Below are 26,992 nucleotides of genomic sequence, written 5' to 3' on the forward strand. Positions count from 1 at the left end.
ACACGTCTGCCAGGGCTGGCTCCAGGCACCAGCCCCGCAAGCAGGTGCTTGGGGCGACCAATAGAGAGGGGCGGCACGTCCGGCTCTTCAGCGGCAGGTCCCTTGCTCCCTCTCAGAGGGAAGGACCAGCCGCCGAATCGCTGCCGAAGACTGAAGTGGCAGCGGTAGAGCAAATAGCGATCATGGCTTTTTTTTTTTTCTTTTTGCGACTTGGGGCGGCAAAAACCCTGGAGCCGGCCCTGATGGCTGCCATCGACTGCACGCTGAGTTGTGGGTGCTCATTGCCTCTCAAAACCAGGACTGAGGAGACTCAAACTGGCCACCCAAATCCTGATACACAATGAATTGCAATATGGCCTTTGGTGCCTGGCCCAAGGTCACCCAGCAAGCCAGTGACAGAACTGGGAACAGGAGCCAGGGCCCCAGGCCCTGCCCTGCCTTAAACATTAGTGCACGAGTCCTTCCTGATGGGTGGATTCGTTCCTCCCACTTGTGATCCCTTGTTGCAATGCAAACATTTCTTCCCACTGCATTTGCAATCCTGCATGCTGGTGGGCAGGGGGACCTGGAGCCAGATTTGTCCTTTCGGGACCAATCCTGCAAGTCCAGGGCAGGGGGAGCTCCCCCTAAAGTCAATAGCTGTTCCACGCCGACCAGCATCACAGGACTGGGCCTCGGGCACACGTTTCTGAGGATTATTCAGGGATTGGTTAGGGAAAAGCATCTGTGCTCTGGAAATGCCAGGAGTCGCTTTTCAATCACAGAGATTTTGACATTATTGCTATTTATTTGCAGTGACCCCCACCCTGGGCTAGGCGCTCCCCAAAAACTCAGGGAGGATGGTCCCTGCTCTGAGTGAGCTGATGGTCCCAGGACAGACAGAGGTCAGGTGATGGGAAACACCAGCAGTGGTGCTGGAATAATTTTTATAGTGGGGTGCTGAAGGCTGTAATCACGTATTTGGGTTATTACTACTTCAAGCCGGGGGGTGGCAGCACCTCTAGTTCCAGCACCTATGAACCCCAGGAGGCAAGGTGCATACAGGTCAGATTGATTCTCTGAAGGTGACACAGCAGAAGAGGGGCTTGCAGAGGAGCTCAGAGGGGGCCGTGTGGGAGAAGGCACAGAGTGTGAGAAGACGACAAGCAGGGAGCAGAATCTGGGCTTGCTAGCGCAGTGGAGGGGGCAGGGGTGATGCTCTATCACAGTACAGGACACGTTGTTTCTCTCAATACTCTTGTTGCTGGTGATATTCTTACTCAGAGCTGGTATTCAGTGTTCGACTGAGCGCTAGGAATGGGGCTGCCCAGCCTCCAAGATGGAGAGTTTGCTTTGATTCCCTTAAACTAATTGAGGCAATTAAAGTGAATATTCTCCAAAGGGATCTGAGTCAGTAAGAAGCGCCTGACCCTCTCAGTCACTGTCTACCTGAACCAGAAGACTACATCAGCTCCTCTGGGTGAGCGCTAAGCCACGTGTTGGGAATCTAGTCTGGTGTGTGAATCGTTTCCAAGAAAGCCATGCGTAGCTACTCCTCTGCTCCAACCAGGAGCTGAAATCCCTAACCCTGATTCTAAGTATAAAGCAAACTCACATGCTATGCGAGGAAGAGCATTCAGCTGTAATCCTTTATTAGTTTCCATCCTGAAGGTAACAGTGAATGAGCAAAACAGTCGCAGCAAAACGGGGGAAACCTGTACAGTACAATGCAACCAGCCTCAGGGAAGAAAAACAGAGGCTGTTACCCTGAAAAGAAATGAAGAAACTGGAAATTCCAGTCAGGGAAAGGAGGTCTTCCTTTCATTTGGTTGCACCTTCAAAGTCTATGTTAGAGAAGCTGAACACAACCATCGGAAGACACCTGGGATTGGAACTAAAATGATCTTGGATAAACATGAATGAAAAAGCAACCTGCCAAAAAGTGCCTGCTCCATACAAAACGGGCTGCTCTAAGTGTTTACCACTCATTGCTCTTCCTTACCTCCTGGGAGGATGAGGGAAAGCTCTTGATACCATCAAACCAGAATTAAATAGGCAGAGCTACAAGTACAACCTCTGGATGTGCTGATTAGTTGCTTTTTAATTCATCTGTAATGTTGTGTGTGATCAAAATTATTCCTCATAAACCGCACCATGGGCTAAGCTTCTCCCTGTTGTATCTCTAGTGCAGTCAGACTGAGGATGAATTTGGCACCATGTAAATAGCTCTATTATATCTGTATACTTTCCCACTGTAAAAGCTACAAGAAGGGTAATGGAAGGAGCTGTAAATACTTGCTCTTACTGCCCTTATCATGTGATTAGTCCCACTACAATCAAATGCATCCTTCTCATCTGAGTGAGGGATGCAGAATCGGGGTATGAAGCATCGTAAAAGGCTTTTCATGCCAATGCCGTCTGATATCAGAACAACAAGTCTTGCTCAGCAGGATGCTTTACCTTTAGTGCAGCAGATGGGATAGTCAGAGTTGCGTAACTGCACAATCATATCCTGAGAGGATGGTCTATGATACAGTTTTTATTAGCACTCGATTGAAGTGAGATCATTAGGGACCAAATTCTGCTCTCAGCTACCCCCATGTAAATTCAGCCTGAATCTACTGTCATCAAGAGAATGATTCTGGATTTACACTGGTGTAACCAAGAGCAGGATCCAAACCTAGTATTGGTAGGTCTAGTACAGAATTGTCCAAATTCCTTAAAGAAAGCACAGGTTAGATCCTGCTGCCAGTTACACCAGCATAATTCCAGAATAAGAACAAGAGCACCCAAGTCACTGGAGTTACTTTCGATTTAGACTGGTGTAGCTGAGAGCTTCTTTGGAAGGAAACCCAGGGGTGTGTGTGTGTAGGGGGTGGGGGGGATGAACAAAGATAACTATGGCTGTTGGAGCCTGTCCCTTTAAGAAGGAAAAGGAAAGGATGTCGGAACTGCCCAATCCCAAGTAGGGTGGGAATGCGCAGGAGAGCAGTGAAGTGGAAAAACTATAATGACCCTGCAGCGATCCCCTGAGGAGGAGAAAAGCAAGGAACAGACAGTGCTAAAGTGTCAACTGAGGCAGGGGAAGGCGAGAACCACGGAGAAGAAGTGCCCTGAGCTGAAGGAAGGGAAAAACAGAACAAAAGGAAAATACAAGGCGCAGAGGCTGGAAGAGAAGAAACTGACTCAAACATGACAACAGAAAGAGCACATGGGTTAAATCCACGCAAGAGGCGGAGTGGATCCTTAGCTCACTGCATTTGTTTGGGGGTGGGGCTGCTCAGTGGGCCAGTTAGGGAGACTGTATGTCAGCATAGCAACACTGACATCAGCAGCAACACAAATTTATACTACCCGAGGATCTGGCTCCATGGCTTGAAACTCGGCAGAGTCATAGGAGTCCTTCCTCCTCCACACAGGCTGTAGGTACTACAGGCCTGACTGAAGCAGTGATTTCAGTGAAGTTCCTGCAGCCTGAGAGCAGAGCCAGACGCGAGGAACCTCAGAGACCTTCCTCTGCATGGCTCCTTCAGATGAGAGCTCTTCAGAACCGATGTCCTCTCTGCTTGCCATGGGCACTAATGAGCCTTTGTCTCTCCTTGGGTTTGCATAGGCATCCCAGGCCCTCCCTCCTGCTATTGTGCAGGGAACTGCATAATGCCAGTTGGCCAGCTGTCTGCTGCCTTGCAGCGAATGCATTTCAGACAGGCCACATATCAATGGGAGTTTTGCCAATGGTTCAATAGGGTCAGGATTTGACCCACACTGAAGAAGAGCGAATATTTTTCTAAATGCTGGTGAGAGATCTTGGTTCTGTCACTTGCTGTTCAGGCTGCACTGCCATGGACATTCTTTCACCTCCACTACCTGATTAGATTCCCAGACCCTTCAGAGGCTGGCTTCTTCAGTTACAGACAGGGGGAGCTTCAGAGCACACAGCCACCTGTCCCGGGTTCAAAGAACATCTGGGGAGACCAAGAAGGAACAGCTAAGAGCTCGGGGAAGAGTGAAATAAATATTGAATAAGCAGTGCATGGCTGAGCTAAAGGAAAAAAAACACAGGAGTCAAACTCCCAGAGACTTTAATGGGGCCAGGATTTCACCCCAAGGGAGCTTAAGATCCCCTACACTTACTTGATTGGTTATGAAGATTGACAGCCTAGCTGCTTCCGAGACCATTCACAGACAACAGGGCAGCCCCCTGGAGAGGATGGCCCCCTCCGGAGACAGTGGGAAGCATGACCAAGGAGGAAGTCATTTGGATGATGCTCATATATTAGTCCTAGATTGATTTGTCATCCATCTCCAGACCATCTGGGTGCCATGGGAAATTTCAAATGTGACGGCCACGTGCTGCCCTCAGCTGAGCAGAATTTGGCCTATATCATACTCTGGTGCATACATTTCCCACACAGCAAGCTCTGCTAGCTTAGTGTTAAGGCTGCCAGACTTCATGGCTCAGCAGTGCACACCATGAAAAGCAAGGGGATGAGCAAATCAGTCATTCAACATCACATCTACACTCCTCTCATCAGCTCCCTTTCTTGGTCTCAGCTCCCTTCCTTCTACCCCATTTGACTATGTTTTGTGATTTTATGATCATGTGATTCGAGGAGGACTTTCAGAGATCACACAGTACACAGTTCTGTACACAGATTTGTACTGGTGTACGGCAGAAGTGACCTATGGGATCAGATTGCCAATGATGGCTGGGAGATGCCCTCTATAATGTTTAAAGTTCAATTTTATGATTGTTCGTTTTCATGGATCACAACAAACCAGCATAAAAATGAACCATCTCTCTGCAATGGTTATGAGAGGTTATGGCGCTTGGCTGCCCATTGGCGCCAGGGACCCAGGCTCTACAGCAATGGAGGTGGCCCAGGATCTTCCAGCTTTGTCCTTCTCTCTAGACCTGTTTCCCAACTCCACTCCGACCTCTGTACTTCCCCCACCCTACTCATTTCACACATTAACTGAATCTCCCCTTGACCATGCTCTCACCACATAGGTCTCTCTCTCACCCTTTTGAAGCCTGGCAGCTGAGTCCCAGTCCAACAGGCTTCCTGAGGGCATTGTATCAGACTGAGGCCCCCATCTAATGAACACAGGAGACTGGTCAGAGGGAGCAGCTGCCTCCATAGCCAAGCTGTGAATCGCTGACAACTTGGACTCCAGTCCCCCTTCTGCATGCCTTCTCCATTAGCCCTGGTTACCAGCAGGGGCTGGGGTCGAATGGAAATGAACAGAGAGGAAGAAAGCTGGAGTCCACCTTGTCAGAGACCCCCAATCTGCAACTCTGCTCCAGAGACAGCTGCCCCCTGCAGCATCAGAAAACAGAAACAGCTGGTCCATCTGAGCAGTCTTTTCATCTTTCCTTGGTGTAGCTCAGTTAGGATCTCCTGAATGACATAAAGAGCTCTGCGTGTTGTATTTGAAATTGAAAAAGTGGACTATGTTTGAGATGTTGTTAATGTGTGAGCACGTGTATGAAGTCTGTGGGTTCTGTAGTTTGTTTAGCTAGAGGAAAGTGGAAATATTCTCAAAAGGGAGAAGTTTTCACTATTTCCAATGCAAAAGTTAGTAAATATTTTTCTTTGAAAAACTTACATGGGAAAATCAATTGTCCTTTGAAGAGTCACTTTGCCAAATTCAATCATTTACTGTGAAACTCCAGAATTTTAGCCCTGCTTTAAGTATAAATCTCAATGAAATCTTAACTTTAGGCCCTGTAAGGGCCAGATCCTGATCTCATTTACCTTGGTTTTACACCAATGTGATTTGGAAGTGACTCACAATTTACACTGGTGTGGTAGAGCCCAGAACAAAGCATTTAGGTAAGGTTATAGCTAACTAATATTCTTGTATATTATGAAGCAGTGAACATGCAAATGAGTTAAACTGGCAAATCAACAGAGAAATGAAGAGAGTCTCTGTGAGATCATCACAGACCAGGCTTGTTCATGACTACACTGGACAGTGGTAGGAAAACACTCCTCATATGAGGACAGCTGCTGCTATCTGGCACGACTGTGCAAAGCAAGACATAGTGCCAACACATATAGCACCTTCAATCCAAGAAGCTCAAAGTGTGTTATACATAGTAAGTAGTACAGTAAGCCTCCAGAGACCACTGTGAAGTAGGTAAGGACAACTAAACTCTCAACTAAAATGCTACTAGCCCTGGGGTGGAACACAAACAGCTGTGTAACAGTGACCAACACCATTATATATCAATTTAAGAAAGGCAGTGAAAATTGAAACTATTGGTGGAGTTTGTCAGCAGAGTGCAATTACTTTGGATGGAACATGGCCAGGATACCAGGGCTAATAGCCTCTCTCTCACAGAAAAATGCCCTGGGCTACTTAATGACCACAGATGGCCACAAGACTTTGGATTTGCATCAGCAAAATAGTGCCTCCAGCAGCACTGTTCCCTAGCACATTCTGGAGTAGTATGTGTGTGCTGAGTCAGAGAGAACACTGCCACCTACTGTATCAGCAACACTACTTCCTGCAGTACCTACCTTTTCCTTGGAATACACCTGTCAAAATATTAATCCACCAGATCCCTACCTAGCTTGGGAGAGCCAAAAGGAACACAGCACAAGGTGGCATGGCTGAAGGAAGTGACAGATGTCTAGAAAAGATAAGATTCAAAGCAACTGAAAAACAGTGTCCCTCCACAGAAGAGCAACTAAGTATGAGAGATAAACCAAGAGGAGGAGGAGAAAGGAATAGGAGGCTTTCCAAGGAACTTCAGGGTTATGAAAACTGCATGAATTACACTTAGGCCCAGATCCACAAAGGTATTTAGGCTCCTTACCTCCACTGAAACCAATGGAGGTTAGGAGCCTAAATACCTTTGTGGATTTGGACCTAAGCACATACCTGATTGAATGTTCAGAAGACAGGTGTCTATACTGTGCTCGTGCAGTAGACCTGCTAGGGCATAATAGTAACTGTGCATGCAAAATATGCAGCTCTATGACTCAGAAGGTATTTGCATGGATGAACATATGTTTGCACAAATATCTGCTTGGATATTTTGTGTACACAACTTAGGGGTGTGAAAATAGGACCTATCATGGCAAAAAAAACAAGGCTTATTCAAAAGAAAACTATTTCTTATGCTGCCATGATAGCTAAGAGAAGATTCAAAAGTCACCCAGAATTAGAAAAGATATTTTAAAAGGCTTCTGGTCTTCAAAGGGTCAGAGATCAATTAGTAGTTAAGAACTTGAGGAGTCCAGTATACCAAAGGAAACATCATGATTGGAAACCAAAGCTGAACTTGAATCCATTGTTACCTGGTGATCAGCTATTAGCAGTAGAGAATGGTAATTAGAAAGCAGGTAATTTATGAACTAAATTGGATTCAAAGGCTTATATAGCAGTCAAGAACAGGAGAAACAGCACATTCAAAGCCCTCATACAGGTTTATCGCTGAAGAAAACAAAGTGGCATCAGGGTCATGAATAATACTGGAGTCAGGAACTTGGGCTTTGAGAATGACTACAGAAAATCATGCTACATCTGGGAGAAGTTCAGGAAGGGAGGCTGCAGTTAACCAACTTCCACTACGGAACCAGAGCCCGATTCTTCAAAATGCAGCAGCAGAAGAGAAACCATGGCAAACAGTAATCATTGAACTGTGCAAACTGTGACCAGAGATTGTGGGCGGCTGTTTAAAGTCTCCTGGATGCAGAATGAAAAACTACTCATACATGGACACATGCACAAACACACATATGGGGGCCTGATTCTGATTTCAAGTGGTTTTTTTTACAAAACACTTAATTCCACTGACTTTCCTGGAGATCAAAATTAGGCCTATAGCTTCATTTCATCTACTACTGTGCAAGTGCGAGAGAGGAAAGTTATATTTACTAAAGTGAAATGTAACACGTTTCACATTGAGTGACAAACTTTACCTTTCTTTGCTAGTTAAGCAGTGATTTCTGGTTGATATACCATTTTCTTTAGAAAAAGGATGGGATACTGAAACCATAATGTTCCTTTAAGGGTGGGGCTTTGGAGTGAGCAGCTGGGAATAGGCAATTCTGAATAGGCAGTTGGAGAATGAGAGGACTGGACTAAGTGTAGTGAGGGCAGCAGGACCCTTTGGAGAAGAAGGGAACCAGGCACCATCAGTGAGAAACAGTTAGTAGGAAGCGGGACGGAGTGTGCATAAGAGACAGTTAGGTGAGTCAGATAAATGAGACACAGTAGAGGAGAATGTGGGATGAGCAGAGCATAAAAAGAACTCAGCAGAAAGAGGAAGAAAAGAGCAGAAGTGACAGAGAAATAAAATCAGCTGGAAAATCCGCCTGAAAAGATGTGTGTTCTTAACTCTCTTTCATTGCTCCGGGGAGGTGCTTGGCTTGACGTGCTGCTCCCCTGATGTTGACTAAAAAAACATATACAAAACCTGTGTCCTTCAACTGTCAGGGTACAGATAACTGGACATTGGATCTGAACCAGTCCTGGCTTGGGTTTTGCAAAACCAACCCTGTGAATACTTTTACCCATCTAATCAATAGGTGAGCTAGAGGCCTTGAAAAATCCATCTGCCTATGCACTAGTGGTTTCCCTGACAAGCGTGGAGGCTTAAGCCATCAAGCAGGATGTAAGAATTAGGAGAATTCTCTAACCCATTATTTACTCATGAAGAAAACCTTCCAAATGTGAACCAACTCTGATATGATACAGTGCAGTCTTCCTGAATCTGCAGACAGAAAGCTCCAGTGCCTCTGATGTTGCTCAGAGCTTTGCCTCAAAGCAGACGAGTTAAATTGACAAGAGAGTGGTTCATTTCACTGCGGTTACTGCTGCTGCTACTTGAGACAGCAATGAGCAGTTATAAAAACAGCCACTGGATTTAACCATGGAAAGGAGGATGTAAAAACCAGAGGTGGGGAGAGGTAGAGTAGCAGAAACATCTCTCCTCTTCCCTCCTTGTACCAGCCAAGATGACATGGAAGATGGGTAGAGTAGTGGCAACCTATGCTCTCCCAGCAGCAGCAGGCTCTTGAGTTACTATTCAATGTGTGCAGCTAAAATAGAATAGAGCTTCAAATTTATCAGACATGTAACAGCCAGAGGTGGATATGAAAGATGGAGCCTCCAAGCAGGATCCAGGGCTAGCACCCTGGTAGATTCCAAGAAGTCTCCCTTCTTCTCAGCAGTTGGGGGAGGCAGGGAGAGCAGATCTGAGCTTCTTACCAAGGTATGGACCTTGCTGGTATCCCAGTGCAACCATAACCACCCTTGTCTTTCTTATCCGGCTCTGGCTAGTGGAGGAGGTGCTTTAGTCCTCAGGATACCAGTCTGGTAAATTTCTCAGACCTGGCCACAGAAATATAAAGAGTTTTTGCACTGTCCCTGAAGCAATGAGTGGAGCAGTTACTTCTGCTGAACGCTAAATAAGAGTCACGGGGCAATACTACTAGTACTGAATTATTTATGTACTGCAACATGGGAATTTGAGGTCATGACTCTGAGAAGAGGAGATTCTGGGTCATCCATATATGCTCCAGAAACAGATTCTGGCTTTTAAAAACAACAACTGAGCTTCCTATTTTGTTGTCATCAAGGATTCTGTAACTGGCTCTCTTCATTTAAATGAAGACACGCCATATGTAATTTAAAACAGAAAAAAATTGCCATCATCCCTGCACATGTGTTTGCAGGGAAATCCAAGAGAAAACACTGGTTAGACAAAAATGTTAGAAATCAGCAGCAGTTTATATCTAGAGCACACCATGCATTAGTGATGACTGCATAACTCCAGAGTGGTGAGGTGAGACCAAGCCACGAGTCAGTTGTTCATGGTTAGGCAGAAAGATTTTTTTAAAATTCTAAAAGTCAACTCATTTGAAATAGTCCAACTGCTTCCACAGTTTTGGGTGTATTTTAGCTTCTGCTTATCCAGACATGTTATTTTTACAAATCAACCATAATATTGTCATTGTGTTTGCTTATTTGAAAACCACAGAGGCACCACTAATTACTTTACAGGTATCATCCTGGGGCCTTATAAGAAAACCAAGATCAAATTTTCAGTTGTGAGATGCACATGCATATAGCCCAATGAAGAGTCAGCCGCTTGTTTCCTATGGTAGTGCTGCACGCATAAACCAGCCATTCTATCCAAAGCCACACATGAGCTTGTTAGCTACAGAAAAGCTTCTTCTAAATGGGCTAATGCTGCTGCTGGAAAAGATAGCTGAGAACTTTCTCAGTTCTCACATGGCATCTGCACACTGCTCTGTTAAACCACCCTCTGTAGTTTTTCATTGCAAATTGTATTTTAGGGTTTGATCCTGCTCCTGTTGAAGTCAATGGGAATCTTGTCATTGACTTCAGTGGGGCAGAATTGGGCCCATCTTGAGCTATTTTTGGGAATGTTCTGATTTCTGTTTAAACTGTCATTCACCTCACTCGGAAGATTTTGGTGGGATGCACACCCTAATATTTAATGTAAACTGACATCTGTCCAGTGCATTATTCCAGATGTTAAACACAACTTAGATTGGCATGGCCCCAAATGTATGTATATACCTGACTACACTGTTTTTTCCTCACTATTCCATCATTCAGCTGTAGTTCTCAGGGACAAAAGGTGCACAGTTCTATTCTATAAATTTACATTATGTTTAGGATGCAAACAGCAAAACTCCATAGACCATGCATCTCCCTATCAGTTGGAGATATGCTTCATAATATTTAAACCTGTGTGCCATGTTGATCAAATTTAGGTTAAACATCTATGAGAGGTATAATCTTTATCAGCTACCACATTATAATAATAAAAGTCAAACAGTTCTTTAAAATGCACTGGAAATCAAGCTTTTCAAGCACTCAATCTGCCATTCATACCCCTCATCCACACGCAGGTGATTCATTTTTACCAGTACTTATCTAAATAAAGCAAAGGAGGCATCAAAGGAATGGAAATGACAAGAATAACTTAGACAAGTCTAGCAACACTGCCTATTATTCCAATGGGTACAGGAGTACACTAGCAAAAATAATGTCAGGGGAAGCGTTGGATTTCAAAACACCTGTTAGTGGGAAGATAGACCATTATTGGGACCCAAGTCCGCATCCCCTAAAGTAAAGGGGACTCATTAATGGGAGTTGGATCATGCCCTACACTTATAAATTACAGATTGCTTTAGCTGGCATAAACGGGCATAGCTGTGCTGAAGCCAATGGAGCTATGCAATTTACTGCAGTTGATAATCTAGTCCTCCTAGAAACAAATATACAGTACAAGAATCTATTCCTGATGCGACTGCTTTTGGAACCCTGTATTGTACAGACACAAATGACCAAAGTTCAACAATTAGAACCAAAGGATCTGTGCTCAAATTCAGACACTGCAACTTACTTAATAATGCAAAGCTTTTCCTTTCAGCAGTCAAGTTTTTGGTTGGGGGCTCCTCAGCAGGTGTGAATCAGGATAGCTCTGTTGACTTCACTGGAGCTATAGCAATGTACGCCAGCTGAGAATTTGGATCTCAGAATTTATGTATGAGAGGCAGTTAGAGACAGAAGATATTTTATTTTAAACTCCTATCAAATACAGAACTCCTCTTTGTGCCGCTTTACATTTTTTTTCTCTGCATAAGAAGCTAAAATTTCCACTCCCCAAACTATGTGGTTCACATTTTTATTTCAACATTTAAAATGTGGTCAGGGTTTTTTGATAAACACAGTAAATGAATTTTTAATTAAGATGATTGAAATTAAGCATTATCTGCCAAAGACACTTGCTTCTTCCCATGAGAGTGTGTTCCAATGCATTTTTCAGAAGTAGTGTCCCATTGTTTTCAAGTTTATATTTGGGAACTCTAGGAACACGCAACATTCCAGCACTAGACAACATTCTAAGATACTAGCTCACCAGAAATTGAAATCAGCTAGGGACATTCCATAAGGAAAAGTGACATGGAAATCTGACCTTTATATTTCCAAATGGACTTATATTAAGCACCACCCCAACGTATTAAATTTGTCTCCTACAGTTTCTCTATTAAAAGCATTAAGCATGTCATATTTTAAAATAAAAATGACACTAAGATACCTCCCTAACATCCCCTCCACACACACACACACACACACACACACACAGGACAGGACCTGTAGCTTGAGTTATTTGGAAAATACCCTGACATTGTTTGCCCCCACATGCTATTTTGGCATCTCTGTCAGGGGCATTTACTAAGAGGCAAAGTGGGAACAGGCCAGTTGTTGCTTTTGTAACTTCTCACTTTAATGTCCTGACAGTGTACCTGACAGCAGGCTCAGGACAGTATAGGGGCCAAGGGGAGAATTTTTCAGTGGCCCAGCCAGAGAATTTGGGCTTAGTTGTTTGGAGCCTGGTGTACCCTAGAACGTGGGGTGAGAGGGTGCAGAGAAAAGCACAGGGAGAGAGCCAGAGGGAGAGAAGACAGCTCTTCAAAGGTGGGAGCCGTGGAGAGACCTGCAGGGTGGAGAGGACAGGAGAGGCTGAGCCTGTGTGCAGGGGCCAGGGCACTGGACTTTGCAGCCCGGAGCCTGGCTGAATAGTATATGGGGGGAACTGTCCAGCAGCCCGGGTGCTGAATGACAAGCAGAGGGGAGTGGGATGAGTGGCAGCAGAGAGGAGAGTGCCCTAGGGTGCGCGGCTGTGGGTCCCTCAAAGGAGGAAGAGTGCCCCACACCTGAGTGCGTTCATCTGCTGGGACACATGGAAGGGTGGGAGGTGGGGAGTGGGAGTTCTCCCCCTCCCCATGGCTGTCTCACTGCCTCTCTCACCTGTGCATGTTCATTCACCAGAGAGGGCAGGGAGTCCTGGTGGGGGCAGGTGAGGGTGTGTGTATCAGTGGGAAGGGAGGAGGTGTCTCTGAGCTGCAGATGTTCAACCCCAGGGCAGGCTGGGGGCTTAGGGTAAGTGTATCCCAGCTGGGGGGTATCCCAGAGGGGGCGAAGAGGAGAGGTTCCTTTGGCCTGGGGTCTCACCTCTGGTTGATCATCTCTGGGGTACGCTTTGTGGAGGGAGGGTTGGGGTGGGTTCCCCATATAGCTGGTGAGGGGGTTCTGAACTGTGGAGGATCATCTCCAGGGTGAGGTTGTGGGAGGGGTGTCCTGGAGGGAGCAGGCTGTGTGTGTGTGTGTGTGTGTGTGTGTGAATTAGCGGTGTCCCAGAGGGGGGCATTCTGGAGGAGCCAGGCTGTGAGGGAGGGCACTCCCCTGTGGATGTTCATCTCCCAGGATGGACTATGTGGGGAACTACAGGGTGTCCTAGAGGGGGTGGACTGTGTTGGAGGTTGGGGGCTGTCCCAGAGGGGGGCTGGCTGTTTGGGGGGTTAGGGGAGTGTCCCATAAGGGTCTCACCTCTGGATGTTCATCACCCAGGGTGGGCTGTGTGGCACTGTCCTGGAGGGACAGGTGAGATATCCCAGATGGGATCTCACCTGTGGATGTTCATCTCCCAGGGTGGGCTGCATGAGTGCCAGAGGGTGTCCTGGAGGAATGTCCCAGCGTGGGAGGGGATGTCCCGGAGACCTCTCAGCGGCAGATATTCATCTCCGGGGGGCAGACTGTGTGGGGACTGGGGGTATTCCATAGAAGGCAGGCTGGGGAGAGAAGGGGGCAGAGGGTGTCCCTGACAGGTCGGGAGAAAGGCTCTCCCCTGTGGATGGATATTCATCTCCCGGGGCGGGCTATGTGGGAACTGGGGGTGTCCTGGAGGGGGCGGGCTGCGGGGGAGATTGAGGGATGTCCCAGACGGAGCTCTCACCTGTGGATGTTCATCTCCCGGGGCGGGCGCCGCGCTTTGTCGTAGGCCACCTTGGCGAAGACGCCGGCCACCAGCACGAAGGCCACGGCGCCGCAGGAGATGTAGACTGTGGCGTTGGTGCTGTCCTTGGCCGGGTCGTACTTGTCGGGCTGGTTGCCGTCGGGCGGCGCGGGGCGCAGGCCGGGCGTGGTGATCCAGCCGGGGCTCTGGTAGTTGCGGCACTGGCCCTGGTCGAGCTTCTCGGCGCGCTTGTTGCAGCAGAAGCGGTAGTAGCAGGTGCCGCAGCAGTAGCGGAACCCGCTCTGGCTGTTGTTGCACTCGAACTCCTTGTCCCACTGCCCGCTCACGTCGTAGTAGCCCCAGCACGTCTCGTAAGCCGGGCCCGGGGCCGTCCCGCCGCCGCCCCCGCTCACCGCCACGGGCGCTGCCGCCGCCCCGGGCCCGGCCAGCGTCTGGTTCAGCTCCTTGGGCGGGCGGGGCGGCCGGCGGGCCGCGCCCTGCGTCCGGTTGCCCTTGGCTCGGGGGGGCCCGGCGGCGGGCGCGGCCAGCAGCAGGGCCAGCAGCTGCAGGGCCAGCAGCAGCAGCGGCAGGCGGCCCATGGCGGGGAACTGGGCGGCGCGGGCCGGTCGGCAGGCGGAGCGGGCGGAGCGATCAGGGGCCCCAGCGCCGCCGCCCCATGGGGGGTCCCGGGCACAGCAGGTGCCGCCGCCCGGCCTCGGCGCTTCACGGGCGGGCGCCAGGCTCCGACGCCCCGCTCTGGAGAAGCCTCTTCATCCCGACAGGAAGCGAGAGGTGCTGGCCGGAGCCCTGGCCGGCAGCTCCGCGGAGATCGGCGCGTCCAGTTCCAGCCGCTGCTCCTCGGGCCACGGGCTGGGGAGAGACGGAAGAGGGGGGTCAGAGACGGGGGGTCAGACGGGGGGAGGGGAAAGGGCGGAGGCTGGGGAGTGGGGGAGCCGGGGACCAGTGGAGCCGGTTGAGGATCTGGGAAGCTACAAGGGGGAAAGAGGGCAAAGAACAAGAGCTGCACCACCGAGCACCCAGGGGATGAGGGGACCCAGCCCTGCCCCAGGGAGGACTCCGCACTAAGGAGAAGGGTTTGCGGGATGGGGGGGAGTCAGAGCGGAAGGGGAGCAGATGGGGCAGAGGGGCGCTATATGCAGGGGGAGCTGCTGGGTGCAGAGACTCGGGGAGGCAGGGGCCGGGGCCAAAGGCAGGTGGGGTGTGCGGGGCACGAGGGTGCTGTGGTGGGTAGGGGAGGGTGAGCTGGGGCAGAAAGCGCGGGGAGGCAGGGCAGGGAGACGGGGTAGTTAGCGGTAGCTGGGGGTGGTTGGGGCAGGCGGCAGAGACCGGTGCCTGAGGCGCTGGGCTCGCCAGCGCGGGGTGGAGGATGCCCGACTGGGGGATCCCCTGACTCGCTGCCCCCGGGCGCTCCGCATTGCCCCTACCAGCCGCGGAGGCAGGCTCGGCTCCCCCAGCCCCCCTGCAGCCCGCCCGGGCAGAGCCCGCGCCCCGCTTACCATGCCGCCCGGAGAGGACTGCAGCGGGCTCGGCTCGGCAGCGAGTGGCGGGGGGAGCGGGCGGCTGCCTGCGCTACAGGCGGGAGCGGAGCCGAGCGCCCAGCCTTAGGTCCGCCCACCGCTGCCAGGCTCGCTCCTGACATCACTCCGGGCCCGCGTCACCGGCACACGGGGCGCTGCTTAATAAACATGGGCCCAGGTGCGGCGGCCGGGCTGGGGCAGCGCGCGCCCCGGGGGTCCCCTGCCCGGGCTCTGGGCTCCCCCCGGGGGTGGAGGCGGGCGAGCGGCACCCGTCCCGGCAGAGCGGTGTCAGGGCAGCCACAGGCTCCCGGTGTGCGGCTGGGGCTGCCTGGCCCGAGGGGTTGTCCCGGGGTCCGGGCTGTGCAGCGCTGGGTACGCTGGAGAGGGCAGGTGGGGAGAGACATCCACGCGCACCCGGGGCTTGCCCTGACCATCTGGGCATGGGAGGAGCGGCCGGGGCTGGGCTGGAGCCCGCAGTGACCCCCTGGGCTGGAGAGACTGTCCCGGGACCCAGCCACTCTGCACAGGACAGGGTCTTGCACACCCGTACCCAGCCAACCAGAGCAGGGAGGCTGTGAGCACAGCGCTGACAGAAAGCTGTGAGGGGAAGGGTGGCTGACGGTTACCAGTCACTGGAGGTCATTCCCCATTGGGGCTGGGTGGGACCCTCCGCCCTTTGCTGGTTTGGTTCCCGATGGGCAGGCCCCCTCACTGCAATGTGTTGGCAACCTCAGCTGAAAGCCCATGGGTTGAGTGGAGGTGGGGACTGTGCTATGGGCTTCTCCTAGTCATGGTGCAGCTGGGGGGGGGGGAGAAGGCTGCTGGGAGAAACTCAGTTTGCTCCTCACCTTGTTCTGTGAGGGCACCTGCTGGGGGTTCACCAACACTAAACTCCTTTCATTGCAAACCATTATTGACCCTATGGATTTCTGTTCTGACAGGAGCCAATGTCGTTACTGGTCTAGTGGGAGCCTTCCCAAGCCAACCTGTATTACTGGATTTATCCATCATAGTGAGAGAGCCTTTAGTGCCAGTGGAAATGCTGGATTGACAACTCAGGATACCGATGGCCTCAGAATAGGTGTGACATGGGCAGCAGCAACAATTCAAGCTTCCCCACCTCCACCCATCAGTTTGTGTCATCCTGGCGAGAGAGGGGCAGGGGAGGGGGTGGCGTTTATGTGTGATGTGACACTGGAATGGGGTGCCCTTCTGTGCTTGACTTGCCCTCTGAGATTTAAGAAGGGCCCCAACTATGGTTTTGTACTGGAGAAATCTGCCCTTGGGGAATGTGAATTGAATCCCCAACTGTGTCCATACAGGCCATTGCACAGCAATCATGACTGTGACCAAGGCAGATACGTAGAGGTGAGAGGGTTTGTATCCTATTTCCATCCCCAGGAGCCATCCAGTCCCCTCCTCAGAATTTGCTCTGACTAGGTCACTGACATTGTGCCTGTACCAAAAGTTGACCTCTCCCCCCATTGAAAACTAACTCAAACACCTTTAAAATATTTTCTTAAGATGCAAAAGAAATCAGCAGCTTTAAGGACACTCAGAGGACACTGGAGAGGATCATAACAAAGAGAAACACAGTGTATAGTGGAACTGAAGTGCTATCCCGAGAGCTGTACACAAGCAATCTGTCCTCTGTTGGAGAGAAGGAGGAAGAGAATGGTGAGAGAGAGGGGAGGATGCTTAGAAAAGGTCCAGAAGATTCATTCGCCATGGCCTCATACTTTATAGGCAGGGCCCTACCAAATTCACGGCCGTGAAATCTGGTCTTTTGTGTACTTTTACCTTATACTATACAGAGACTGGTGTTTCTCACACTGGGGGTCCTGACCCAAAAGGGGGTCATGGAGGAGTCACACAGTTATTGTAAGGGGGTCATGGTGTTACCAACCTTACTTTGGCACTGCCTTCAGAGTTGGGTAGTCAGAGAGTGGCAGCTGCTGGCAAGGTGCCCAGCTCTGAAGGCAGCGCCCTGCCAGCAGCAGCGCAGAAGTAAGGTTGGCAATACTATACCGTGCCATCCATACTTCTGCATTGTTGCCTTCAGAACTGGACAGCCGGAGAGCAGTGGCTGCTGGCTGAGGTCCCAGTTCTGAAGGCAACAGCACAGAAGTAAGGGTGGTAATACCATATCATGCCATCCTTACTTCTGCACTTCTGCTGGTGGCAGCACTGCCTTCAGAGCTGGGCGCCCAGTCAGCAGTCGCTGCTCTCCAGCCACCCAGCTCTGAAGGGAGCACTGCCAGCAGCAGCACTGAAGTAAGGGTGGCAGTAGGCACGACACCCCTACAATAACCTTGTAACAACCCTCCACAACACCCTTTTGGGTCAGGACTCCTACAGTTACAACACCATGACATTTCAGATTGAAATATCTGTAATCATGAAATTTATGATTTTTAAAGTCCTATGACCATGAAATTGACCAAAATGGACTGTGAATTTGGTAGATCCCAATTTATATGTCATGTCCCCTGGACATCATGGGTATGTAACATCCACGGATCAGGGGGATAGCATTTTACACCCACGTTGCACAGTTGTAAAGATTTATACGGGATATAAGGCCATGGAGAATCAGGCTCTGAATCTTGCACTAGAGGGTCTGAGCAGGGAAGGAGCTGGATAAACATTTTCTGTGGCAAGGACACAGTTCCCCTAAGGAACAGGGTCTGGTGAAACATTCCCAGAGTGGGACTGGGAGATCCTTACCTAGCATTGGTTTCCCAAAGCGAATATCAGATTCCATAGCTTGGGCCTTTCCCTCAGACTCACAGCAGTACCCACCAGAGCCTGCAGATTACAAGGGAAATGGCTGATGTGCTCATAAGAGGAAATGACCCTATGATCAGGGTCCTGGAGCCCAGAACAGGCTTTGCTGTGAAAGGGATGGTTTAGGTAAGATAATCATGGCTGTAGCTCTGCTTTCCTGCAGCCATTGCTACTTGGGGTTCGATACAGCCATTGCTCCAACAAGTTCCATTGCTCCTAGCTCCTCCAAGCTCCAGGGCCCTGATCCAAAGCCTATGGAAAAGCAGGGGCTTTTGGTCAGGTCCCAGCCTCAGTTGTTTGCAAGTATTTTGTTTGTTTTATTTTGTTTCCTACCCAGGGAACTTCAGTGTTCTGTTCTTGTTCAAAGGTCTGGCTGCACATTAGACTCCATCTGTAAGTAACAGCTGGCATTGCTTTCGCCTGGGTGTTTCCTTGCCTCCGTGAACTTTGGAATGTCAGGAACCGTACCTGTCACTGTTTGAAGACTCTCACTGAGGCTGAGGCAGGAAACCTCTTGTTGGTGCAAATTAGGGAGCTGTAACTTCTTCCTGATAGGGCCTTTCTCAGCCCTTCTGAGTCCTAGAGCAAAGGAAAGTGCAGATTCAAGGAACAAGAGACGCCATTCCTCACAAAGAGCCCATCATTTCCAAGGTGAAACATTTAAAATGTAGCCTAGCAAGGCTAGGACATGCCTTTATTTCCTGCTCTCTCTAAGACTACTCACTAACAATACAATAGAACAATGGTTTTGAACCTGTGACCCCTGAGGGTCCACAGACTCTGTATAAGGAATCCATGGAAGGTTGTCATTACCATAGAACAGTGGTTTTCAATCTGTGGTCCGTGGACTCCTGGGGGCCCACAGAGTATGGCTAAGATTTCCAAAGGGGTCTGCACCTCCATTCAAAATTTTTTGAGGTCCGTGAATGAAAAAAGGTTGAAAACCACTGCTATAGAATTATGAATTCAGAAAAACAGTGAACAGATAAAGGAGCCGCTCTGCTCATCTTACATCCAATACCAGGAAGGGATCATGGCTGGAATTAGATGGTTGTTCAGATGATGACAATAAATCCTTATTTGACATGCAATGTGCAGAGAGCATCCTTTGAGACTGAGCAAGACTCTAGGTCAAACAGGCAAGAGAAGTATGGTCTGGTGTATCAGGCCCTGAATTGGCTGCAAGACATCTGGGTTCAGTTCTTGGTTCAATGTGCCTTTGGGCAAGTCACTGCAGCTACCTTGTGCCTCAGTTTCTCATCTATAAAATGGGGGAATATCCTCCTACTTCACTGGGCTGGTGTGAAGATTAACTGTCTTAAGTCACTCAGATGCTATGGTGATGAAGGCCAGATGGCTAGAAGGAACTTCATGTTCAGTAACTTCTATTTAATCATTTGTCAGCTATGCAAATTAGCAAATCAAAATAGTTTACTTTTTGCCTGCGTATCTTCCTGCCACCTGTTGGAACTTGATGACTTGTAAGGAGTTTGTAAGGATCACTATGTGCTCCCAGGCTGATTCTTTCCTGCCAAAGGATTAAACTGGGACCATGGATTTTTACTAAAATGAGCACAGCACTTTGGACATAAATTTTTCTTCAAAAATGAATGTATCCATAAGACACGAAGATTATGGTTATTTAGGGTAATTGTGACTAAACTGAGCACCCTCTTGTTTGCATAGATGTGGGCTTGTTTTGTAAGTTGTAGAGAAAGGATGGGTGTGATTGTGGTAGCACTTACAAGCTCCCATCATAGACCAGGACCCCAGGGTGTAAGGCACTGTACAAACACAAAACAAAAGATGGTCCATGCCCCAAAGAACTGACAATGAAAGTATAACACAAGAGACAGCAGCTGGCTATGGGCAGACCAACAAGGGAGTACAAGGAAACAATGAGACAGTGCTCTCAGTTCACTTATGGAGAAACATAGTAACATAGAAATTGCCAGACTGGATCAGACCTTCTAGTCTGATGTCCTGTCTCAGAGAGTGGTCAGTGTCCTGGCTGCAGGTTCAGCAATGTAGTTGAAGTTGCAGCAGGGATGCTTTAATCTAGAGAGAATTAGTCACTGCAATTAAACAGCAACTTGCTTAGAATAAGTCACCACACTCTCTTTGTGGGCCATTCGCAAACAGAACAAGGGGAAACTCATCCAAATAGTGATTGATTGCCTGTTATTCACCCAGCTCTGTTTGCAGAGAAGGTTGAGGAGCCCAGACCAAAGCTGACACACCCCTTCAGACACCTGTGCAGCTCATTGGATCCCTAGGAAGCCAGGACCACATGCAGAGAGTGCAGTGGCATCACAATTTCCCTGGATGAGGAAGGGGTTCTGGGGCAAAGATGCATCCAGCCCCAGGTGTATCAGCTTTTCTGACTAAAGTCTGTGGGACTGGAGGAAGGACAATGTACATCCCCCAGTGGCTCATACATACCTCTGCTGCCCCACCCAGTTTCCTTCCCCTTCTGCAGTGTGACCCTCAGAGCACCAGGGAGGTATCCAGAGGAGAAGGGGGTGGTGCTGTGGGAATAATTGAGCCCCCTTCTATGCAGGGGAGGGGAAGATCTACATGCAGAGGGCCCCTCTGTGCACAGATCTTGGGGTGATGATCCAAGCTCTACTCCTCCCTTCCTTTAGCAGCAAAAGCCATACTCTCCCTGAGTGGAAATTGTGAGGTATTGAAGACTGTGTTGGGATTGCAAGCCAACATTTTAAGAGTGGGGGATTTCTTGATCTGCTTGCAGGGTGGGAGGCTCTGTAAGGAAAGTGTGTGAGCAGCATCAGTGTGGAAAGAGCCAACTTACAACAAGGTGGAGTAAGTTGTGCCTCTCTGCTTTAGGGAGCAGCCTGCTTTGTCGCCATATTTGGGGTCGGGAAGGAATTTTCCTCCAGGGTAGATTGGCTGAGCCTCTGGAGGTTTTTCGCCTTCCTCCGCAGCATGGGGCAGGGATCACTAGCAGGAGGGTCTCTGCCAATTGAAGTCACTAAAACACAGGATTGGGGACTTCAACAGCAGAGTCCAGGGAAGGGGTAGGGACGGTTTTGTGGCCTGCAGCATGCAGGGGGTCAGACCAGATGATCATAATGGTCCCTTCTGACCTTAAAGTCTATGAGTCTATGAGTCTATGAGTCTCTCTCTGTTCTGGGGTTCTTGTGTGTTATCGTTCTGAATTCTAAGAAAGAAAGTTGTGTTATATTGCAGTCTTTTAGCAAGAGGATTTTTATGTTTTTATCTAACGTCTCTATGTGTATACTATGAACATGACAGAAATCTCCCAGTGCTGTCTGCATCAGCAAATGTGTTGCGGAAGTCTGTGACTCTCCAGAATTGGAAAATTATGCTACCATCAAAGGAGAGCCTTCTGCTCCTCATGTCAGGACATGGCAGCTCTTGGTGAACTAAGCAGAGCATAAGGGAAATATAAAAATACTCTGCATAGAGTCATCTTCCTCCCTTATACCTATTGTAGAATTATTATTTCAGAGCTCTGTCCACTCTCTGTGTGAGCCACACAATACCTGCCAGTCTAACTTCTCTTCTTGGCTTTGTTGGTCTGTAACCGCACAAAAGGAAGTAACAAATTGAGTCTTAACTATAACTAGGCATATTTTAGCCTGTCATTGGAAATCTGCCAGGCAAATATTAGCACATGAATGATTACAATGGCTTGCCCATGCATTAGATATTGAATGCTGGTTTTCTTCACACTCCTGTAAGTGTACAGGGAAAAACTGAACGAGAACATATGAGGAAAACTGTTATTTAACAAGAAAAAAGGCCAGGAACTTGGCACAAGGGGGTCAGAGGTTGGTAGAATGGAGGCTGTAACTTGTCAGAAGAAATGGATTTTTGGTTCAGGCTACCAGGCTTGCTTTGCGGTCAGGACTCAGTGGTGCAGATGGGAGACTGTGCTGCATCGACCTACAATGGCACTTTAAAAAAATATGAAAGTCCTAAATCTGTTTTGTCCCAGAAATAATGAGATCGAAAGTGCTTGCAACAGGTGTCTTGCAGTGCAGCATTACAGCCTGTAACCGTCTTGCTCCGGCCTCCCCCTCACCCCCCGGCGGTGGAGTAAGGCAGAAAATGCAGAGTGACTCAGAGCCACAGCAGAAGAGACAGATATGTCGGCCTAACCTCGGAGTTGATTGTCAGGGAGGGAGTACGACCAGTGGATTGCACCTTTCTTTCTGGCTAGCTTGAGAACAGAAAATTGCATGGTGCCCAAGATGCATGGCTGTGTGTGTGTTCCAGCAGCCCGCTTGTTAAATGGAGAGTGTGTTTGGAGGGGCCAGGCCAAGATAGTCGAGAAATGTGAGTCCTGCTGCTCAGTGGGTGTAAATCAGTCTAGCTCCATGACTTCATTCACACCTGTTGGGATCTGGGTCTTGGTGCCTTATTCCAGCTGCCTCCCTTGACTTGCCAACCTGCTTTGCTGGGAGAACACCTTGCTCCCCTGTATTATTCCTCATTTTTACTGGCTGTGATAAAGCTTTCCAGGAATCTCCTGCCCCGGGGAGCCTTCCCTGCTCTCTTTACTCTGCTGGTGAGAGGAATCTGCCTAACCTCCCATGCTAGAAACCAAACCCTTCCCAGCAGTCCAAGTCATACTCTCCCTGAGAAAGCCCAACAGGAGGGGACTGAAGGCCCTGGAGACACGGCAAGGATCAGCCCAAGGGGCTGCCTTCCCATTCCCTCACTGAGTGGGGGAGACAGAAATGGGCCTGGGAAGGATATGGAAGGAGCAGCGATTCTGGGTCCCCAAACCTACAGAGTCTGATGACCCACAAGGAACAGTGCCTGGGGCCACCACAAGGGGAGGCTGCATCTTGGTGATGATTTGCAGTCCCTGCCACCGCCTTGGCAGAATGACTCCTAGAGAGCCACATGGCTACCTAGCCAGTCTGCCTATTGTGCCCATCACCATGGTATCCATTAGCTGCTTTCCCTGCAGCTGCACAGTACCAGCCGTAGAGGGGAGCCTGCAGGAGACAATGCTGTTTGGAGCAATTCCATCTCTGGAGGTGTCTGCAGGCTTTGGAGGGTAGTATGCTGTGGAGTGAGGCTGCTCACAGGATTCACCCCCCGCCCCACCCCTTGGAGCCCCAAACCTATGCGGGCCCAGGGCCAAATGGGATAGGCTATGTAGCAGCTGCTCCTGCACCCCATCTGGCTCCCTTCTGCACACATTACGGGGGTGGAGCAGCCAGGGTGAGAACTAGCCCTGAGTGCTCCCAGAAAGAGTAACAGAGTGGGGACTGGGAAAGAGCGCTGCTACCAAAGAGGAATATTTCAACCTCTGGGAGAAACAATGCAAATCTGGGCTTGACTCTCCTCCCACCTGCACCAGTGGGATCTATTGACTGTAGTGGAGCAACTTCTGCTTTACAGAGACTCCGGCCCGTCACTGCAATCTGGAAGCAATATGCCCGCTGCAGGCAAATGAGACAGCAAGACAGATGGGTTGGGGAAGCAGCTGGGCCTAAAGGGACAGTTCTGACTTCACCCCGGTGAGGGTAACACCTTGTAACTGTTTACCACAACAAATACAGATGCGGCAACCTGTCATTCTGATCTGATGACAGATAATGAGGCTATTGAAAAAAATAACCCCTCCTTCATGTAGGACCTGACTGCTTCCCCACTCAGTTATGCTAGTGTGAATCAGGAGTGGTTCTGCGTAAATCCATTGAGTCAGACTGGTGGGACACTGGTGCAAATGAGAGGCACTGCCCTTTCTACCATGAGGGCTGCAGCTACATTGCTATTTAAAGCTGAATTTTGCACCTTCTCTCAAAACCACAAGAATAATCAGATCATCTTAAGAATTGATAGGGCAGGTGACGGGTAGGAATGGGGGAGGGAAGTTTGTGGAGGAATTCTGAAGTCCTCTGATGAAGAGGTTCCCAGGAGAGAGCACTCTAGAATTGCAGATGCTTTCAAAAATAACAAAACAAACGGCAGACTTCTGAAACCCAGGAAATGTGCAGGTAACGGAACACTGGCTGCATTGCCCAGCCAGATCACCTTTGCTTCACCTATGTAGGGGCGGCAGCATACAGAGACATGGTACCTTTGTGTGGAACAGCAGAGTGCTGAATTGATGTCCAGGATACCTGCAGGCACGGACCTGTTCCACATCCCCATGGCTTCAAAGAGCCATCACTAAACCCTGGTGCTGCTGCCAATCCCCCCTTTTAATCAGCCAGGAGCACACAGAATGTCCACCAAGCCAAGGGTTCAGCAGTAAGAATGGAGAGGAATGGGAAGGTTTGGAGGAGGAAATGGCATTTGATGAGAGCCCAGGAGTACAGGAAGAGGAGAGGAAAGGAGTTGGATTAGACATCCAAGGTGACAGGGACTGCAGGAGGAATTACTGACTGGGGTGGAGACAAGAGAGCATGATGGGGGAAACTGCTCCGCTTTCGCAACATCGCTTTTAACTTAGAAGGACCCAGTTTCTGATGGGAACATGGGCTTCCCAGCATTAGATACACAGAACTATGGGCATGCAGGCTCCCCAGTATCAGGTCAATGCAGCTCCCGGAATATGGTCTGCTAAGTATTAGATTAATGGAGCTCTGGTGACCTTGGTTGACCAGTTCCAGGTGAATGGACCTCTGGTGACATGGGTTGCTCAGTATCAGGTGAATGGGACTCTGTGGATATGGGCTACACTAAATTTGTGGTTGGAGCTCTGGGCATATGGTCTGCCCAGTATTAGGAGAACTGGGAACAAAAGATATGAGCTGCCCAGTGTCAGGTCAGTGGAGCTCTAGGGATGTAGGCTTCCTGGTATTAGTTGACTGGAGTCGAGGGGCATGGGCTGCCCAGTCTGATTAAGGGATTTCTTTGTGCCAACTGGCAGAAGGCCCGGGGTGCATAAGGGGTACAGGGATCCTGTGGGTCTGGCATCTGCATACTAGTTTGCCAAAGGGTGTTAGGTAAAGTTTCTACTGAAAGCCTGTGCCACAGTGATCATCATAATCATTGTGAGATGTATGTAAGGATAATATTGAAGGAGATACGTATAGCTACTGAAAATTATGTTCTTAAGGTCTGTGAGTTGTGGCCAGTCACCAGAAGTTGATAAACAAGTTTCTGTCAGGCTGAAGATGTTTATCTATTGCTCTGCCTACATGTAAATTGAGTGTTGTGTACTTCACACTGAACACCTATTTAAATTCTGAGCCAAATTCTAATCAAGTGATTGCAAAGTCTCCAGGGGGGTTTCTAGACAGGAAAACACTAGCAGCAGGTTTATCTTGTTTGTATCAATGGATTATTGGAGTATCATTGCAGAGAAAAAGACAGACTGTGCATCTTTCCACTGAGGAGGCTAGAGGAGAGTATGATTTGTCTCATGACCAGAAGATCACAGCCAAGCTTGACAGTAACACACTGGAAGGATTTGGGGTGAGCTTTGGCTCTAGATGACATGACAATGTCTTATGAGTTAAGTTAAGGCTCTATGGGAACCTAATATCAGGTAACTGGAGCCCCAAGGTTGTGGGCTGCTGAGGAGAATGGAGATCTGTGCACATGGGCTTCAAATGTCAGGTCAATGAAGCCCTGAATATGTGGGATACCCAGTATTCAGCAAAAGGAGTTCTGGGGATAATTGTGACCATGAATTAGGTAACAGGAGTTCTTGGCATATCAGCTGCACCCGTAATAGGTGACTGGAGCTCTGGTCATATGGGCTGCCTAGTATCAAGTGAATTGGCTCTAGGGATATAGGGTGCCCAATATTAAGTGATTGGAGTCTAGGGACATGGGCTATCCAGTGATGGTCAATGTAGCTCTGGCGGATTGGGATGCCCAGTATTAGATTGAGTATTGGGGAGGTGGGCTCCCCAGTATTAAGTGACTGGAATACTGGGGATGTGGGCTGCCCATTATTAACTGAATGGAGCTCTGGACACATGGACTAAGAAATGCAGTTATAAATATGTGGGCTCCCAAATAAGGTGAATGGAGCTAAGGGAACCTGAGATTTCCAGTATCAGGTGATTGGAGGTCTGGGGAAGTTGGCTGCCCAGTATTAGATTAATGGAACTCTAGGGACATTAGCTGCCCTAAATTAGGTGAATGTAGAACCAGTATGTAGGCTGCCCTGAATTAGGTGAATGGAGGTCTGGGGATATGGATCTCCCAGTATCAGGTGAATGGAACTGTGGGAAACTGGGCAGCCTAATACTGAGTGAATCAAGCTTTGAAAATATTGGCTGCCCAGTATTAAGTGAAGGGAGCTCTGGGGCATGGACCACCGGATATCAGGTGAACAGAGGTGAAGCTAAGGGGATTTGAGAGTACCAGTATCAGGTGACTAGAGATCTGGGTACATGGGCTGCCCAGTATTAGGTGAGTGAAGCTCTGGGTATATGGGCTGCCCAGTATAAGGTGAATGGAGCTCTGGGTACATATCCTACCATGTGTGAGGTAAATGGAGGTCTGAGGATATGGGTTCCCAGTACCAGGTGAATTGATCTCTAAATATGGGCTGGCGAGAATTGGCTGAAAGGGGTTCTGGGGATGTGGCCTGTCAATTATCAGGTGAATAGAGTCTGGTAACATGAGCTGTCCAGAATCAGGTGAATGGAGCTCTGGGGATGTGGGTGCTCATTTTGGGGTACATGTGGTTCTGGGGACGTGAGTGTGATGGATAGGGAAATTTCCTGCAATATCCTGGACAAATCATATCAAATTAGGTTGAAGTATTTGGGGATTTCATTGTATGGAGTTGGGATGATCTCTGGTAAGCTTATTAGCATGTGTGTAGGTTCACTTATTGTTTTAATGTGTTTTCTCTGTTATGCTCTTAGCTTAAGAATAAATGTGCTTGCTTAAAAAGAGTTGTGTGGGCAATTGCCCTGTTCAAAGCCTTTGA

The 26,992-nt window shown here is 49.1% G+C and overlaps 1 protein-coding gene across 1 annotated transcript in view; it reads right to left on the reverse strand.

Annotated features, from left to right (window-relative positions):
• SHISA6 (shisa family member 6) overlaps window positions 1–14,367 on the reverse strand; it is a 389,490-nt gene extending 375,123 nt beyond the window's left edge. Inside the window, exons 1-2 of the mRNA XM_034790260.1 lie at window positions 14,341–14,367; window positions 13,769–14,280 (exon numbers count right to left, since the gene is read on the reverse strand). Of these exons, the coding sequence (XP_034646151.1) occupies window positions 13,769–14,280; window positions 14,341–14,367 (539 nt within the window). The remainder of the gene's footprint in view (window positions 1–13,768; window positions 14,281–14,340) is intronic.
• Between the last annotated feature and the right edge of the window lie 12,625 nt (window positions 14,368–26,992).

The sequence above is a fragment of the Trachemys scripta genome, chromosome 14, assembly GCF_013100865.1.
Source record: "Trachemys scripta elegans isolate TJP31775 chromosome 14, CAS_Tse_1.0, whole genome shotgun sequence".
Classification (NCBI taxonomy): domain Eukaryota; kingdom Metazoa; phylum Chordata; order Testudines; family Emydidae; genus Trachemys; species Trachemys scripta.